The sequence below is a fragment of the Camelus ferus genome, chromosome 11 (genome assembly GCF_009834535.1).
Source record: "Camelus ferus isolate YT-003-E chromosome 11, BCGSAC_Cfer_1.0, whole genome shotgun sequence".
NCBI lineage: Eukaryota > Metazoa > Chordata > Mammalia > Artiodactyla > Camelidae > Camelus > Camelus ferus.
This window is the reverse complement of record NC_045706.1, coordinates 30,479,692-30,498,803: the sequence shown is the minus strand read 5'-3', so window position 1 is coordinate 30,498,803 and position 19,112 is coordinate 30,479,692. Positions and strand designations below refer to the sequence as shown.

At 40.5% G+C, this 19,112-nt stretch overlaps 1 protein-coding gene across 3 annotated transcripts in view; it reads left to right on the top strand.

The window, feature by feature from the left end:
• The window catches only part of LGI1 (leucine rich glioma inactivated 1), a 35,102-nt gene that overhangs the window by 3,172 nt on the left and 12,818 nt on the right, over positions 1–19,112 (top strand). For 2 of the 3 annotated variants that reach the window (XM_006183654.3, XM_006183652.3), the window contains exons 3-4: positions 15,454–15,525; positions 15,625–15,696. The exons of the other annotated variant lie outside the window; for it this stretch is intronic. In XM_006183654.3, the coding sequence (XP_006183716.2) occupies positions 15,454–15,525; positions 15,625–15,696 (144 nt within the window). The remainder of the gene's footprint in view (positions 1–15,453; positions 15,526–15,624; positions 15,697–19,112) is intronic. 3 annotated transcript variants of the gene reach the window in all.

The following is a 19,112-nucleotide window of genomic DNA, read 5'->3' as shown; positions in this document are numbered from 1 at the left end:
CCAAGGAACAAGGTTTTAAATAGCCCACACCGAGTGTATGCCATGCCCCTGTGTTCCATGCTCCGAGTTCCTATGGAACATTCCAGCCCTTATTTCTAAAAGCAGTTCGGGCTTCAGAAATAACAAAAGGACGAGTAATTCTTGCCCTGTAATGTCCTTACTTAACTCACATTGGCTAACCTCAACACGGCAGATTTGTGCCAGGGCTGATCTTACGCAAGATTGTCAGGGGTCAAAGTTTGTCTCAAATCTCCAGGATCCTGTTTCCTAAAGAGTTTGCTCCCCATTCTTCCTGACCAGTGTTTTTCGTTTCCTCCTGTTCTCAGGAAAGGGTCTAATAAGCTCATTTTCACTGAGGAGGAAGGAAATGAAAAGGCTCCCAATATGAAAAGTACCATAATCATAGCAGTGGTGGGAATGGATGGTTCACAGACAAAAAGAGTTCTTCTATGGGACGGGGACACCCAGTGCCCTGAAAACTCCCCTTGGAACATAAAGACCAGGGGGCCCATTTTGCCTTTGCGTGACTTTTGCCATCAGACCTGGCCTGGATCACACCAGCCACTGCTTGGGGTTTGCAGTGACTTCTAACAGTGTTCAGGACCACAGATCACCAAACTAACCTGTCATGTCCTCTGAAGAGATATACTTCAGAATCAATTCTGCTTGACTGATGTACAAAGGCAGCTGGTTTCTTGCTCAGTTGTTGGAAAGGGACAGGAGATGACCCGTTCCCATCACCCACCCTAACAATCTCATCATTTCATTACGGCCCCAAATGCTTTTTCAGACCCTCTGCAGAAGGCATGATGAGAAGTACTTTTTGAGGGAGACAGACGTAGTACTTTTTGAAATGTCAGCCTGAGGTACTGAGGGAGATAGACGTAGTGCCTCCTTAAGTTACATACAGTGCTTCAGTGCTTTGGGGGAGAAGATCCTGGTAGGCCGCGGCTGGCAGTGTGTTTTGGAGACTAAGAAAAACAAAAGCCCACACTCTGTAAAGAGGAGAGAAAGAATAAAATTATCCAATAAAAATGCATCAGATTAGTTGTACAAAACCTATTAGCAAAAAAAAAAAAAAATCTCATTTATGGTTTCAAACAACAGCAACAAAACCTTTTCCAAGTGAATGTAATTTCATTCATGTTTCCCATAGGCCTGTTGTGAAATATAACCAGTGGGAATGATTATTCACTTTAGTTTGGTTTTAGTGATAGGGAGTGGTGCTTGTAGTGAATGTAGTTTATAGAAATGTGTTTTCACACAGGACAGCCCTGTCCTCCACAGATGACTGAAATCCCCAATGATGTAGGCTCATTACAGAAGTAAAATTCAAAATAAAGAGTATAAAATGTGGCCACGTGGCCATTTGTTGATAAAATTTTTAATAAACTAAATCTCTCCAACTCTTAAGAGAGATCTATTTTCAGGGAGTAAATTACAGGGTTGAGTTAGTATCATGCATAGGAAAAAAAATCTTTATATAAGAATTCAGTATAACCAGAAAAATTCTAATTATTCCAATGAGATCTGGTCCCATTTGAAACAACAGAATTGATCCCTCTGGGGCAAAAATATCATTTATTTTATTAGTCCACAATCAACACATAAATATATAGTCCACAAGAAATTAAAAACTAAAAACCAGAAAAGCAAACAGTGTGAACAAGATAAATCATAAGTCCGTCCTTACTAAGGTTTTATCCTTTAGCCCTTCAAAATATTATTTGTCCAGGAAAAAAGTATCCATAGCCTTTCTCATCTTCTCAGTGATTGGCCTCTTTCTCTATCCCTCCATATATGACAAGAATAAGAAATATGTAGTAGTCTTCAATAACTACTCAAGCCAAACCTATCAACTAACAGGGTTGCTGGAAGAATGATTGGCTGCTTATGGATGGGCATGTTTTGGTTTGTGCCCAGCTGATGCCCTATAATGGATCAAGAAGTGAAAATGTCAGTCATCTAGGATGTTCTGTCTACAGTTCTGCTCGATGACCCATAGATCTGCTTTTTAACTTCTTAATTGCTATGATTGTGCACAGTAGCCTTGTACAACAAATGTTTTCTCTGAAAGCATATTTCATCCTCTCAATTATTCCAGCAATAGAATTGATTGAATAGGAGTTACCTGTCTCTCTTGTCCACTTTCAACCAGACAAGACCCCCCTGAAACAGCATGGTACTCTACCGCCTCCTCTTCAACCAGGACCATAGCCCTCACTGAGGCTGCAAATACTCTTCTGCAGGCACAGGGAGCATCTGCACTGGTCTCCCTGCTGCCAGTCCCCATCCTCCTCACCTCCTTTAGTGTTACCTTCCTGAAACGCAGATCTCATCATGTCACCCTCATGCTTGGAAGCCTTTAATGGTTCCCTAGAAACAAGAGAAACATCTGAACAACTGAGTTGGTAATACTAGAATTTGGCTATTTGTCTAAGGTCGTGTCTCACAGTACTGATAGTGTGTGTGCACATGCGCATGTGTGCACGCGCGCACACACACACCCCCACATTCAAGCTCCATCCATACCAGACTGAAGTACCTCATTCCCTGACCTCTGTTTTCTCAAGCTCTGTAGACTTTACTGTTGTCTCTAGTTCTTCCTGTCATTTTTAGGGTTATCTGTGCTTTTATCTGCTCCATGTCTCTCCTGGAGGATTCTCAATAGCCACGGTCCTAGAGAAGAGCCTGGATGTTGTGAGCTGAGATCTTGCTTACTATATATTTGTTGAATTCAGTTCACATTTTTATAAATTTTATACTAGAGATTCGTGTTTTCCTATCAGTAGACAGTCTTGGTCACATTCATGCTCTTTCTAATGATCGGTATACACGATCAGACTTCACATGAGCTAGTAAAGTGGAGGTCTGGAAAGTGGGCTGAATCAAACAAATGTGAAGAGATATTTGCTTATGACATCATGATGTCAGACTTCTTCAACAGATGTTTCCAGTGTATCAGAACTCAAAAGACAAAAGAATCCAGTCTATACCCATACCACCCTGAAGGCACCCGATCTCATCTGATCTTGGGAGCTAAACAGGGTCGGGCCTGGTTAGTACTTGGATGGGAGAGAAAGCATCCAAAATTTTTTCTTAGACCCACTGCCTGAGTCTCTTTTGTCCCCCCCTGACTTCCTCTAGGTCTTTGACAAGAGACCTAGGTTTTCTCTCAGGTTTGATTAGCCTCTCTCCTGTGAAGAGGAACACTCTCCCTTTATCTACTTTGCTAGGACATCCAAAGAAAAATGTTGGTTAAGACTATTAAGGTGAAAAACAAACTTGTGAACACAAAGAGAGTCTGCCTTTTGATTTCTTTATATTGCCTTCGCTAAAACAAGTGTCTATTCACTGCACAGTGGCAGGCAGTGACAGAATGAAAGCCAAAGCCGCCCATGTCAGCAGACATGTCTGGGGACCCTGCTGTGCAACAGACACAGCACTGGGCTCTGTGAGAGACACAGAGGGGAGTGACGCCTCCCACTCCCCACCTTGGCACGGCAGCTCCAAGGTGGAAGTGAGCCCTAGAAAGGTAAACTATATTTTGCCTGTATTTGAATGTATCAGAAGGTGGTCTTCATAAGCTCTCTCATTTTGTTCAAAATGGCATTCAGCTGACTGGTGATGATGGCGACTCGTGCCCATTGTTGATGGCTGAGATAGGCTACAGAGTGATCACAGGGCGTCACAATGACAGCTGTGATTGCAAAATGGCTCAGCCTGGTGAGCTGGCCATGTGACAAATAGCAAAGAACACAGGTTTTGTGGTCAAATAGACATGGGTTCAAATCCCTAGTCTGCTGCTCCCTAGTTCTGTGATTTGGGGCAAGCTTAACCAGGCCTCATTATCTGCATCTACAAAGCAGGCAATAACTCTAGTACCTGTTACACAGGATTACAGGCAGGATTAAATGAAACAATACATGTAAAGCACTTGGTACAGTTCCTGTAACTCTATAAACATTAGCTTTTATTGTAGTTCTGAAAATCACTTTAATTTGAACAACCATAACATCAGATTAGCATCTGATTGTATAGGCTGGGTTTGCCCTCGATGCTGGCTTTAAAATTTTATTGTTCTACAAATAGGTCTCCATCAAAACCCACCAAAAAATCTTTCTTCCAATACTTCTCACAGGAGACGTGAACTATTTACCTTTCTGGGAGTAGAAGCGGAAGTAGAATTCTCCCAGTTCTTCCTCATGATAAAACAACTGGCGCCATATTTTGTAAAACATGGCAAGTTTGGTTCAAAATAATTAACACTAGCCAGTCTTCAGATGAGTACGTCTGCAGTAAGATGGAAAGAAGCCTGAAGTAGAAGTCAGGAGACGTGGGTTTGAAATTCAGTTCAGCCAGTAATGGGCTGTGTCCCTGGGCCTCAGATCTTATGTATAAAATACCAGAGACAGATTAAATTATGGTTCTCAAACTCAAATGCTCGATGGGGGTTGGGGTGATAAGGTAAATGAAGGAAACAGTTGGGTATAGGACAATAGGGAGTGGCAGTGACTGGAGTAAACCAGAGAAGACATGTCCTACCTAAAAATGACGTCTTCAGCTCCAACTGATTATATTGCTGATGAGAATATGGCACACAAATATGGGGTCATATTTTTCTAATTTTCAGGGGAAGGCAGAAACCTGGAGGCAGATTTGTAAACAGGATAAAGACCAAACAAAACATACATTGGCATTTTTGAGACCTTCATGTTCAATTAACCAAGGTCTCATTCTGCTTAAAAATTCTATTGTGTTGTATTCTATTCTACGAAGAGTACTTTAAATTAATGTAATATAGAAAATAGCCTTGTTAAAGAAAGCAGGTACATTTTATTGTATCAATTCTAACAAATCAGTAAATTAGATTATTAAATGAAAAAGCCTCATAATATGGAATTGGCTATTAATTATAAAGTTATTATTAAAATAATAATGTAGCTCCCAATTTCCCAGGCAGGTCCATCGAGACTTTACCAGGACTTCCCATGGTGGCTGATGATAAAACAATATTTCAATATCCATCCCTTGGGGCAAGGACTGGAAAGGAACTTTGGGGCCAATTTACATGGCAAGATGACAGGTGCTTGCCTGTGTAAAATGTGATTAAAAAACAATGAGCCTTTGAAAAATAAACAGACTAGAATTCATATGTACAAATAACTCTTGACTTGCAGAGAATTCCTTATGGGAGATCACAGTCTTCCTAACTGTGCTCCCATAACTAAACATGTCTAGATCTTTGAGAATTGCCTTCCCTGCCAGTTTGCAAGCCAAAAAATGGAACCAGGCAAAGTTTTGTTAGGGGACAGCTGTCATTTTTGTATCACTTGATGCTAGGTACTTTATGGATCTATTTCATCATCACGATAAACCTGTGAGGAGGTTCGATTATGTTCATTTTGCAGATGAAGCACTGAGTCCTAGAAGAGTTAGGTAGCCTCCTCGATGTTACACTCCTCATAAATGGCAAAGCTGGGGTTTAAATCCAAGCCCCCACTTTTAACTACTTCTGTCTACTTCCTCTTGAACATGAATCACTGGGTTTAACTTTGCATAGTTTTGTTCCCCAAATCAAATCCCCTCTCAAAGGGTCAACCTTTGCCATTAATGAGGGTATTCAGGGGAATGTGTCCTGATTCCTGGAGACAATTATTGAAAAGGAGTTTCAAAAGCCCTTTGAAAGAGTGGGAGCGTTGCTGGCAAGAACATCGAGTTTCCCTAGGATTCGACTCTCATTTGTATGTGTACGCTCTGGTCTCCCTACTTTAAAAAAAATTAGGGAGAGAGAGAAAAAAGAAAAGAACAAATAAAAGAGAACTTATACGCTTTAAAGTTACACCTTAGAACAATGTTTTCTAAATGAGGTCTGTGGAACATTGTCCTGAAAAGAGTTCTGTGCTCAAATAAATTTGGGAAACTGCTCATTCTATCCCTGCTTGGCTGTTCACAATGCACCTTGGCTTAGCAAAGCCTCTGGAATTATTTTATGTTGTTTTACTTTTCTTAACCTCTAATAGGATATGGGAAATCTATGTCTTTGGTGTTCGTTTTATTTCTTAGCTTAATTATTTATATCTCACCTTGTTCTAGAGAGCCTTGCTGGCAGTGCTTAGGCAAGTAGAAAGAGTCCCATCTTAAAGGATATATGAAACCATCTGTCTCCATATAAGGGGTGACTCAGACAGTTTTGTTAGTGTGGACTCACTGAGGGTGATATCTGCGAGCACGCCTCACAGCTAGGCTCTCCACCCAGGCAAGCAGCTTGGCACACACTGCTTCTTTGGGGACCTCCCAGGGGATGCTCCATCTTTTGGAGGAAGTAGATTATCATTTGCAGCCCGTTCAATGGGAAAAAGCTCCTTGAGCTGAAATGCACACTCTCACTATTTTTGTTTTGAGTGGGTTCCCTCACAGCCACTTCCCAAATGGCAAACCAGCATTTCCCTGGGTACATTCATTTTATGTAAAAATCAGTGGGCCCCATTATCAATAAAATGGAGAAACTGTACATTTAAATCCCTTTTGAAGAGTCTCAATTTACTTAAGATTCGTGTAATTAGGAACCCTGATTAACTTCACTTATTCACCTTTCCCAAGTTTATTTGTTCAGTTTCTTTTTTGTTGTTTGTTCTTGTAAAACCTCTCAAGCCCATGAAGGCCTTGTGTTCCAGGGAGTACACTCGGGGAACTGCTGGGCAAGGCTAGTCTTGATCTCCAGCAGATACTGGGCAGATCTGATGGGACTAACAGGAGGAGGCATGGCCTTGCCTTTGACCAGTAACAACCCTGGGGGGCAGGGGAAGGAGGGAAGGTCATGCCTGAGCACAGAATCCCAGCTCTGCCAGTTAAAAGCTTTAAATTACTTTATCTCTCTCACCTCAGGTTTCTTTGTATTCTACATGGAGACTATAAAACCTACATTATAGTGTTCATTTGAGGATTAAAATGAGTTAATAGATGGCAATCTGCTAAAGATGAGGCTTGGCACAGACAGGCTTTAAATAAAATCTAAGTCCCTTCTCCTTAGTTTTTCAGGAGCAGGGAGACACAGACTGAATTTATAAACATCGGGAAGGTGGGCTGTTGGCTAGTTATGCCAACTGCTAGAAAGGAAAAGTTTTGACTATCCTGGGATGAGAGGTAATAAACTATAAAACCAAAGGAGTAGGTCCATGCTTAAATCTTTGTTAGTGTGCATGCCAAGAATATTCCCCAGGAAACCCCTGCAAATCTAGAATCAACATTCTAAACCTGGTCCTCCTACTGACCAAAGATGTGACCTTGGCTAAGTCACTTACTGCTGCAGGCCTCGGTTTCCTCACCTATAAGAAGAGGAATTGAACTGCATATCTCTCTAGAGTGCCCCGCCCCTCAAATTTATGTGGAGCGAAAGTTAAGGTTATTCTCTGCATCAATCCAAATTGAAGAGGTGCTGGTCTGCTTAAGGATCATTGAACATTACACTGAAAATGTTTTCCAAGGATGAGAGTCAAAAAGAACTGTGACATAACGTGCTCATGTGTGATGTTTCCCATTTGAATGCTTTCTTATCTTAAGAGCATATTTTAAAATACTCAAATGTAAATTATTCACGTGGCACATGTACTTAGAATGTGTGCATTTAACTAAAGTGAATCATCAGCCTGTTATTAATTATCATTCAACCAGCCCAATTCTTTTGGATAAAGGAGAATATTAGTAACAACTAGAAGGTCTGAATCATTTACGCAGAGCCCCAGCCCTTCCAGCTGTGCCTGCAATTCTTCCAACAGCTGTAGCTTGTACATCTTACTCTCTCATATACATATATATGCATATATAAACATACAGACACACATATGTACCTGGAAGCGTGTTTACACACATTGCCCATGGCTGCCTAAGTCCCTGGACAATGGCCATAACAGTTCTCTTAGGCAGGTGACAATTTCACTGGACCTTTTCCCTCGCTGCATAACTAAGGTCCTTAACTGGAGCTAATGCTCCTCCAGCTCTGATATTTTATGTCTATGCTCTTTGCTTAGATGTTCTTTGGCAGAAGCATTGGAGACGTGTTCTTACACATTATCCCATGTAATTCTTAGAATCTCCCAGGAAGTCTTTTTGTGATTATAATTCTATTTTACCAGATGATGAAATAGATTTACCCCCTTGATACATCATGTACATAATACATGCAGCCACAGGCTTAGAAACTAGATTCTCTATTCTATAACTTACCAGTGCCACCTCTAACTGACAACCCGATGCTGGCTGCTCACCCTTCTATTCTTCATCCAGAGTAGCCCTTATGGAGGTGGGGGTGTATGGGAGAGCCCCCTAAATCATCTCCCCTCCATAGCTGAGAGAATCTGTGTCAGGCTGAAAGATGCAGACCATGTGTGGGCCAATGACAATTTTGATGGCAGTGAAGATGTCACAACTGACTAGAGAGAGTCTGAAGAAGTGTCATTAGAGCCAGGGGGCCCTGGTGTGACCAGACGAGCAGTCTGGTTTGAGATAAGGGGAGATTTTCCCAGTAGGGTTATCCTCCCAGTCAGCCATCTGCACACCTGCCTCCCCACTGCTCCCCACTCCTCATGCAGAGTCCATGCCTACTCTTCCAGGAATGAAGCCTGCAGCCTGCAGTGAGCCTAGACTCACAGGTCTTTAAGCTAGACCTAAAACATTATCTAGTCTAGACCCCTTATTTGACAACACAGAGAGGAGAAGCGATGTGCTCAAGGTCACACAGAGGATTTATGGCCAAGTGGGAATTAGGACTCAGGCTTTGTGATTCCCCTCTTCAGTGTGCTCCTTCTCTGGTCCCTAGAAGAGGCGAGAAGCTGCTTCAGCAGCCCATAGCCTTGGCATGGGCACATGTGCCTGTCCAGCTATTTCACTCTTGTGGGCCCCCAGCTCTGGCCCCTCAGCTGGATGTTGGGCAGCCTTAGCCTTGACCTCCTTCTAATGTAGCTAGAGCCTCATTCTGTGACCCTCTGCTCTTTCCTTTACTTCACTGTTGCTGACCCCAGCACTCCGAACTCCTGGCTAACCCTATCAACCATTTTTCTGTTACTTTTGAATTAAATGCTGCTGGTCCTAGATTTCAGATCAACTAGGAACCCTCAAATAACCTTCTGGCCTGAGTGTTAATTTATTTGGAGAGACGTGACCCACCCCTACAGGCAGTTGGATGTAGGCAGGAACTGGAGCTCAAGGTTAGCAGACATTTTACAGATCTCATCCTCTAATCCCAGTGTGATATTAATCATAAAATCATGAAAGCTTTTTTTTTTTTAAGAAAAACCTATCATCAACAGGGAATTTTAAGACTATTATTCTAAATACTTGTTGAAATCAAATATGCAATTTTAAGAGATTATGTGTCAAAACTTATAGGATGCTTTATACAGAAGTAAAGTCACATTTCTGAATACTTTTATTTTAAATCAGAGAGTATAAACATATATGAATTGAGCAGGAAGCAATAAATATTCTAAGGAAATCAAGAGAAAATAAACAATAAAGATAAACATCAAATAATAAATTAGGAAGCATGGGAAATGATAACTAAATCCAAAATTTCATTTTTGGAAAAACCAATAAAATAGCAGACATTTGAAGGAAGTAATATGTACTCACAAATGGAGGTGGCATTAACTATTCAGCAACAAGCTTTGGCCAAGTTTGGGTAACTATCTAGGAAGGAATCAAGGCAGTGTCTCACCTCACATTATAGATAAAAGTAAGTCCCAAGTAAATTAGAGTCAGGCATTAAAAAGAATTTAAGGAAGGAGGTGTAGGTAATATTTCATTGATTTCAAGGTAGGAAAAACATTTTAAGAATTACAGTAAAGAAAGAATATATAATGGAAGTTGATTTATTTTGTTTAAAATATAAAACATCTATATGTTAAAAATTGTGATTGAAAAGGCAAATCATAATCAATAGAGGAAAACTCTTAGCATCAAATAAGAAAGGCAAAGAATAGGTGATGTTCTTAGTAAATAAGAAGTGCTTAGAAAACAACAAAAATGGACAAAGAACAGGATTTCATAGAAAAAGAAACAAAAATGATAATACTAAATGTTTGTAAGGATGTGGTAAAATAGGCATTTCTAGATTCAGAACTGAACACGTAATTTGATACAACTGAGTAATAAAGAATTCGACTTAAAAACCATATAATCCAATAATGCTACTTTTAGAAATCTATCCTAAGTCTATCCTAAGGAAAGAATTAGGGATATGGAAAAATACCTGCATGTGAGGATGGTTATGGTAGTGTTTGTAATACTGAAAATTGGAATCAACAATAAAAATGTTAAATCCTGATGTATCTATACTACAAAACGTACTCATCTGTTAAAATTACATATTGAAAGTTTCTTGTCATGAGATACTATTCTTGAAAAAATAAGTACATGAAAAGGAGGACACAGAACACTATAAAAACCATTATTCCAATTTTATAAATATATATGTATATATCATATATATTATATGTACACATATCAATGTCTTTGGGTAGTATGAGTATAGTGTTTTCCAGAATTTCTGCAATGAGCATATAGTATCCTTAAGCAGAATACACCAAACTGCATTCGAATTTTTTAAATCCTTTGCTTGAAAAAAACAAAAAAGATTGACATTGACATGATCTTAATGTGACTTTACGATTGCCTATTTTGATTAATTTATTCTCTTAAAAAGGAATTATTACTTAATGGTTTTCTTAAATCTGGATAAGTTGAGCAGTGCTATTATAGTTATCTGCCAGGATGTGGATATTGTGCCATTACGTGACCCGGGTCTTATACTAAGAGACTACCCAGTGTGTGGAAAGGTCAGTAGACCAGGAGTCTTGGGCCTTAGGACCCTGGTCAAAACTTTTAACAGCCCTCTGGGCCTCAGTCTCCTCCTGTCAAACAGATATTGACATCTACTTCACCACTTTCACAGAGTTGTTTCAAAGACCAAGTAAGCTAATACAGCAGAAGTCTATGAAATATAGGCTAATGGAGGCAACAGTCATCATTTAAAGAATGAACTATTGCCTGCATGGAATTGATAGCTGGTATGTATGATCTTCCTAAGTCTCCTTCTTGGTAAAGAAACATACAATCCCTTGTTTGCAGAGGAAAGAAAATCCTCCCCACTCCTCCTACACTCTGTTTTCTTACTGAATTCATAAGACTGACAGCTAAGAGACAGAAGTGCACAGCCCTTGGAGGGAGGGTAACAGAAAGGTCAAGGCACATCCCTGTGTCCACCTCTGCCAAAATTCTAGGAAACAATGCCTGGCTTTTTCCCTCCTTAAGAATAGAGGAAGTGGCAGAGATCTCAAATGTTCCCATTATCTCTGCACAAACCCACAGGATGGCTGCTTGGCAAGTTTATGGGTTGAGATCTCTGATTTGTGGCTCTGGGTGACAAGTTCATTCAGACAACGTTAATTCCCCCCAACCCCTCCATGTGCTGCTGTAGTGAGGACAGTTATCAAATGTGAGTCATATTTTTTGTGGACTCTTGCTACATGTAATTCTGGAGACAGGACAAACCACAGCACCTCTGTGTACCAGAGCAGCTGCTCCAGCCACACTTGCTGCAAGGAGCACAGGCCCCCTTGGTCACCACAGGTAAAGGAAGGCTATTGTAACTGACCGGAAAGCTTACCACATGCAGCTCTGGGTGCCTGTAAGAGATGCCTGGGGAGCTTTTAAATATCCCATGCCCAGGTGTAGAGTTTTACCAGAATGCTTGAGGATGAGAACCGGGTACCAGTATTTTTAAGGCTCCTCAGGGGATTCCAAGTGCAACCAAGACCGAGAAGCGCTGGTGTGGGATCTAATGCAGATCTGGACATCTCCCCGCTGCAGTCTTCACACACACTGCTCTTTGTGAGGTCCCCTCCACTTTCCCCTCTCTCCTAAATGTGCCTTGCACAGGTTGCCTGCCACAGGGCTAACTCAACCCTAAGGCATCCTTTCTCCTTCAGCCTCTCTGCCAACTAGCTCCATCTCTCTTTGTGATTCCAAATCTCCAAGAAGGGTCTTTGGCTCAACTTTTTGAAACAGAGTAGTTGGGCCATGGATGCTGACCAACCTCAGGATCAGCAGCTCTGGATGCAGAACTGAGTCCTTCTTGCTCTAATCATCTATGAAAAGGGATGGAGGTCATATGGTACAAAACACAGCCACCCTGGTCTGCTCCAGGTCTGTTGTATGTGAACATGAGATGGGGTGGCAGTTTGCCTTAACAGGGACTGTGGGATTCTTAACATGCCTGGCTCAGTAACAAATCACGATATTAAAATCAAACGTTTATAAAGGAACTCATAAAAATTAAAGATCAGCATTTCACCATCTTTACAGAACATGATTTTTTCAAGTCTTTTTAAGATATAGGATAATAAAATGGATAGTCTGCTCAACTATATTTAGAATATATGTGTGATTTTACAAATCTTTGTCCATGGAATCCTTGTCCACAGAAAACTATAATTGAATTTAGAATTGAAGGACTAAGATAATCATTATTATCTTAGCCAGAGGGATAATTCTTCAGCTTTTATAAGAAAATTTTTATTGAAATGTAATTTACCTAAAGAAAAGTGCACCTATCCTAAGTGTGCATCTCGATAGCTTAAGACTATTTTTTTAGAACAGTTTTAGGTTCACAGTAAAATTGAAGAGAAGGCATAGAGATTTCTCAAAGACTCCCTACCCTGACACAGGCATAGCCTCCTCCATCACCAACCTCCTCTGCCAAGGTGGTATGTTTGTCACAACCGAGGAACTTAGTTTATCCTCCATAGTCCATAGTCTACATTAGGGTTGACTTCCAGTGTTGGACCTCCTATGGGTTTGTTCAAATGTATAGTGACACGTATCCATTGTTATGGTATCATACAGAGTATTTTCACTGCCCTAAAACCCCCCTACGCTCTGCCTATTCATCACCCTGACTCAACCATGATTTTTTATAAAGTCAACACCCTTGTAACCAGCACCCAGGTCAAGAAACCAAACATTATCATTACTCCAAAGTCTTCCCTTTGTGCCCCCTTTCAGTTACTACTCGCCTTCAAGGTTAACCACTATCTTGACTTCTGCCAGCATAGATTAGTTTTGCTAGATTCTGTTCTTTATATAGATGCAATCGTATAGGACGCACTTTATTGCATTCTGGCTTCTTTCCCCAGACTTTGTGAGATTCATCCATATTTTTGCATGTAGTTGTAGTTTTAGCCAGAGGTTTTAATCCTCAAAAGCTCGTTCAGCAAACATTATTCAGCCAGGAACTGTGCTCAGGGCTGAGGACACAAAGTCAATAAGGATAAGTCCCTGCTGTAAGGCATATTCAATCTGGTAATGTAGCAATGACCAGAATTTAATGTAAAGTAAATCCCTCTTTATTTAACAAATATTTATTCAGTGTCCACTATGGGACAAGCACTATTACAGGTGCTAGGGATAAGCAATGAAAAAGCAGATAAAAATTCTGATGGAAACCCTGTTTTATTTTCTGACATGTGTGGGCTAGTTCTGCCCACTAATATCCATATCCTACTCTGTACTGCATCTGAGTCAACATAAGGAGAACTGGTGGCAGAAGCTGTTTCTTCCAGTGACTCGGAGTGAGTGATTATGAAGTCACTGGTCCAACCACGGGATAGTTTGCAAACCAGTGAGCATGGGAGGTATTTCTCTGTAACTATTTCTGCCTTACTTCATTCTCTCCATCCTTGATGCTGCCTATACAGAACGAAATGAAAATCTGGAACCCAAGGAAGACTTTGGATGGTAGCTTACCTTGGAGTAAGGCTGAGCAATCCTCTTGTTTCCCAGAAGCCTGAAGTAAGAAGAGACAATTGTCAAAGTTGTGACTGAAATCATAAACCTTTGAATTTGTTTCATTAACTAGGGGTGGCTAATATGTATGACTATTCCCAAGTGTTGACTCTTCAGAGCCTGGTGAATCACTTGATTATAAAGCTATGATGTTGGAAGGAGGAAGGACAGAAAAGAATCCAACATCATTCCAGGACTGATAGCTTAGGAAGAAATGCAGGCGATCACCTGGTTTTGTTTGTTTGGTTCTTGTCTTCCCCCATTTCTATAGAAAATTTCAAGCGTATAAAAAAATTAGAGATAATAGTAAAATTCGCTCCCATGTACCCAGCTTCCAGATTCAAAAATTATCACCTCATGCTCAGTTCATCTCTAACCCACGGCTACTCCCTCCCCTGATTATTCTGAAGCAATCACAGATGTCAAATAAGTTATTCAAAACTGTTCAGAAAGTGAGATCTCCTAGTTTTAATCCACTTAGCTAACAGGCTCAGAGAGGATAAGTCACTAAGCTGGTTAGTGGCAGTTATTTTTAACCCTAATACTTCAAAAATAAAAGTCAAAAAGTTTACTAACAGGGAGTATTGGACGTTACACAGTGCAATTAAACTGTACATATGAGACGTGAATTGTCAAATTATGTCAAACGTCTGGTCTGACCCAGGACCACGGTCACATTTTGGATACTAGTTACAAGTGAAATATGAGGTTCCCTTAAACAAGAACCTTAACATGTAGGCTGAATATTACTTGAACCCATTATAAATTTGTCATCAGTACGTGTAAAACTTTATTTTCAGTTCATATCCATACTTCATCCAGTGAATTCCATAAATTAATACTCACTCCAAAAAATAACTTCATATTATTTGGTCTATAATCACCTCCTATTCAGAAAAAAAAAGTTCTTTGAGTTCAACAGAGTGTGGAAACCATTGATAGTTGTTCCTTTTCATCAGTTATTTTGAAACCAAATCCCTGTGGATTTTGAAATTGCAAATAAATTTGTCCAAGTTAAAGTGTTCTTTTTCAACTATTTAGTAACAAAATGGGGTTGAGACTCTTCCTAAGCCTCTTTGTTCCCCATCTTCAGTCTGTTCTATTTTCAAAGAAGGAGGTTGGTTGGTGTTTATTGAGCCAGTGTCAGCGGCTTATCTACTATGAGATATCACAGAACAACCAGGCATGGAGCTGGTTTTCTAGGTTTCCTAGGCTTGAAACCGTGACACCACTATTTGGGCTAGCCAGAATGTTCCAGAAGTTTCGGGAGCAAGAGGGAAAGATTCCACTAGTGTCTTTGTCATAAAAACCTGCAACTCGTTGATTTGGCTCCTTTGACTGTCATACTTGCCCAATTGTACCTCAAAATGTTACCAAGGGCATGTGACATCCATCACTGTGAGCAGTGGGGCATGAAGCACTCCCTCAATGAGCATTTGATGAAATAATTGAGGGTAAAAAGAGAAAAATTACCTGAATAAATAACACTGCAGAAGGCAGACATCCAGACATTTTTCCATACACAACTCCTACTCATTTCTCTAAGAGCTAAAAGCAGCAAAGATGAACAATCTGTCAGTTTAACCGTCATTGTGTACTTTTTCTGGGCAGGTTATTCACATCGAACTCCTTTGATGTGATCAGTGATGATGCGTTTATTGGTCTCCCTCATTTAGAGTATTTGTAAGTAAAAACGCTTTTTTTCTTTTAAAAACGTAATTCAGGACAAGGGCTCTCAGGTTCCTACAGCTGTCTGACAAAAAATATTGTAACCTATTGCAGATTCATAGAAAACAACAACATCAAGTCCATTTCCAGACATACTTTCCGGGGACTAAAGTCTCTAATTCACCTGTAAGTATGAAAGTTGCTGTTACTTCTTAAACTTGCCAGTGGACAATGCAGCTTGATAACCTGTTGTTAAAGCACTCACTTTATGAGTATCCTTGAAAATGTAAGAAATCCAAATGATTTCTCTTCATGCACCCTTGCCATCTCTGCCTGTCCTCAGCCGGTGTATGTCCAAGAAACCAATTACTAGTAATATTAGCCCAAACTAACAATGATTAAGAAAACAATCAAATATTAGCAGGGAAATTATGTGACTGAAAAAAACATTTTTATTATCTACATCTTTACTCACCTCATGAATTGACTATATAGCTTCATTTGATATTTGCTGCTTTTCTTTGTCTGTATAAGCCCTGATTTCAAATACATTTAAACATATACTAGAACCACAGGCAATGTCTACACAGTACCTGAACAACTTGTTTAATGAAACATTTGATTATTCAATGGGTGACTGGAGCTATATCGGTTGTTCTTAACAGGGAACATTTGCCAATATCCAGAGGCATGTTTGGTTGTCAAATCTAGAGGATGTAACTGGAATCTGTGGGTAGAGGGCAGCGATGCAACTAAACACCCTGCAACACACGGAACAGCCTCACAACAAAGAATTATCCAGCCTGAAATGGCACAGTGCCAAGGCTGAGAAACCCTGAACAACATGAACCAAATAACTTGTTTCCCTTACCCTCCCCGCCCCCTACATGCATATGCGCACATGCATATGCTCGCATGCCTGCGCGCACACACACGTATTTTTAAGGACACTAGAAAGGCATGGGAAGAAAAGGCACTAACATTTGTTGAGTGCCTACTATTATTATTATGTTGGTCAGTATGCTTTACATGAATTTCCATTTAATCCTCTCAACAGTTCCTGCCAGATAGGCATGCTAACCCCATTTCAGAAATGAGGAGACAGAAGCTTGGAGTGGACATATGACTAGTAAACAGAGTAGTTATGCACTTCCAAGAGCATCGGCTCAGTAGCTGAACCACCATGGCTACACATCCATCCAACAACTATATCTCAAGGGCCCAATATGTGTCTCATCAGTGTTAGATAAAATGCAAGAGATCCAAGCATCATAGTCGTGCTGTCAGCTTTAACCTGTGGCCTCACAATACCTCGTTCCCAGCTCTGCTCTAGGCCCTAGGATGCAGCAGGTGACAAGGCAGGCAAAAACGCCTGCCCTTGGAGCCTGCGTTCTCATGTGTCCGTGGTCATCATGCTGCTTTTACTAGGTCCTGCCTCTACTGCTGATTGGATTGGCAGCCAAGGGGAATTGATGGCCTGATGTATTTTACAAAATCACTATACCTTTTAAGGCTTCTATATATAATCACTATAAAATAATAAGAAAAAACATGTTGATAAAACAAACAGCATTTACAATGCTGCTTTTCATGTCAATGTTATAATGTGGTACAAAAATGGGCTCCGTACAGTATGAATGCCGTGCAGTGTGATCACAGAGCTAAACACTTTCCAGCCTAACCTTTCAGACAAAAACAAAGAAATGAATATGTGGAAGGAGAAATGGAAGTTCAGGACTTCAACTTGAGATTCACTTGATTCACATCAATTCCATTCAACATGGCTCTGTCTAACGGCTCCGCATCATAAGGGCTAAGGAAGGATGTAAGACCCAGGTGTTCTGTCTGGAAACCTGTGATATAAGCCTTGCTGGGACCCAGAGTTCACTCAAGTGTATCTTCGCTCCAGGCTAAAGGCCTACCTCGCCTGGAAGGGAGGATAGAAGGGAGGGAGGGAGGAAGAGAGGAAAGAAAAAAAACCTATACAACACCCTAGTGAAGAACATTCATTGTGTTTGTCTAGCACCCATTATGTCCATCAAATGAAATAGGAATTTAAATTTGGGTCAAAATGTGGCCCTTTCTTTAAAAGTATGAAAAGCGTAAAAGGGGGACACTGGTACAGCAGGTGCTTAATACTTAGAAAATTTGAAACTCGAGGGAACACAAAAGGCAGCCTTCAGAGAGAGAGGCGTGAATCTTAAGGGACAAACAGGCAGTGAAAGCAGAGTCCCACCTCTCTATCCGGGCGCTAGACATGGGAAGGAGGTGTTAGGAGGGAGCAGGTTAAAGGTGACTGAATATGCCCCATAGATCTCTTGCATCTTTACTGAACACTTAGGTTGATTCGTATGGCATTGCCAATATTAGACTGTGTTTGATCTACAAAAATGGCAATGCCATATGGTTCATCCTAAATAGTTTCTAGCAGGTGCCACACAAAGATGAACAAGATCCAGCTCCAACCTGGAGGAGCTCAGTCCAACAAGAGGAATTGGACAACAAATATTTTCTCCTGGGTGCCTTGTCCCAAATTATGTTCTACTTTCTAATTATGTTGTTCTTCCAGGTGTATTTCTCTCTTTCTTTCTTTCCTCCCTTCCATTCTTTTTTCTTCTCTTCTTTCCCTTTTTTCCTTCTCAGGAGAGATAGGCAGGAAGGATTTGAAACCCAAATGTCCCTCTGATTGTTCAGTACATCAAGTTCATTTTCCATTATTTACCACTTATAAATAGATCTGGCATTTATCTGAGCCATTAATTTCCTTTTTAAGATTTTAGGTTTCAAAGTGCACTTTTCTCCACCTCAGACCAATTCTTCCAAATTAAAGGCAAACATTCAGGCAGTAAGGAACCATCACCTGGCCCTCTAACCTGCACATACTGCAGGAAGAATTTACAGAGACTCTTCATATTCTTGATCTCATTAAAGTCTCTTGATGACCATATGAAAGAGACAGGGCACTAGCACCAACCCCGCTGAAGAATGAGAACACAGAGGTACTCCCTGAGCTTAAGCTGCTCCCCAGTTAGCGGCAGTAGAGCCAGAAGCTTCCCAAGGTCTTTAATGAGATGTCTAGTGCCCTTTCAATGTGTCAGTTATAGCAGGATCAGGAAGCTTTCATTGAGCTGGCTGGATCCTTCCACAGGACGTGATTTGAGAAGCATATATGGCTGGGGAAGAAAGAGAAGATGCGGAAGAAAGGAGCCCTACTCTCACTCTTAGTCTCCAAATGCAAATAGTTGGGATGAGACATATATGTTTAGCTCCAGGTGGTTCCCTCTCTGGCCTAAAGTTAAAACTGCTCTGAGGGACCCACCTGAGCATTTGTATAAATTCAGTTCATTCCTAAAGAAGCAATGAACTTATCTCACCTTCTTATACATCTATCTCAGTAGACTTATCTTCTAAAAGAGACATTTACAGGCAACTTAAAAGTTACTATATAGACCCCCGTCCCCTCAAACTAACCCCCCAAAAGAGAGTTCTTTATATATATATAGATTTTAAGAGTTCCTTATATTTAAGTTCTTATAAAACCTGTCAAATCCCAGGACCCTCCCTTGATTACTTAATTTTGAATTAGTGTCCTAGCATTATAG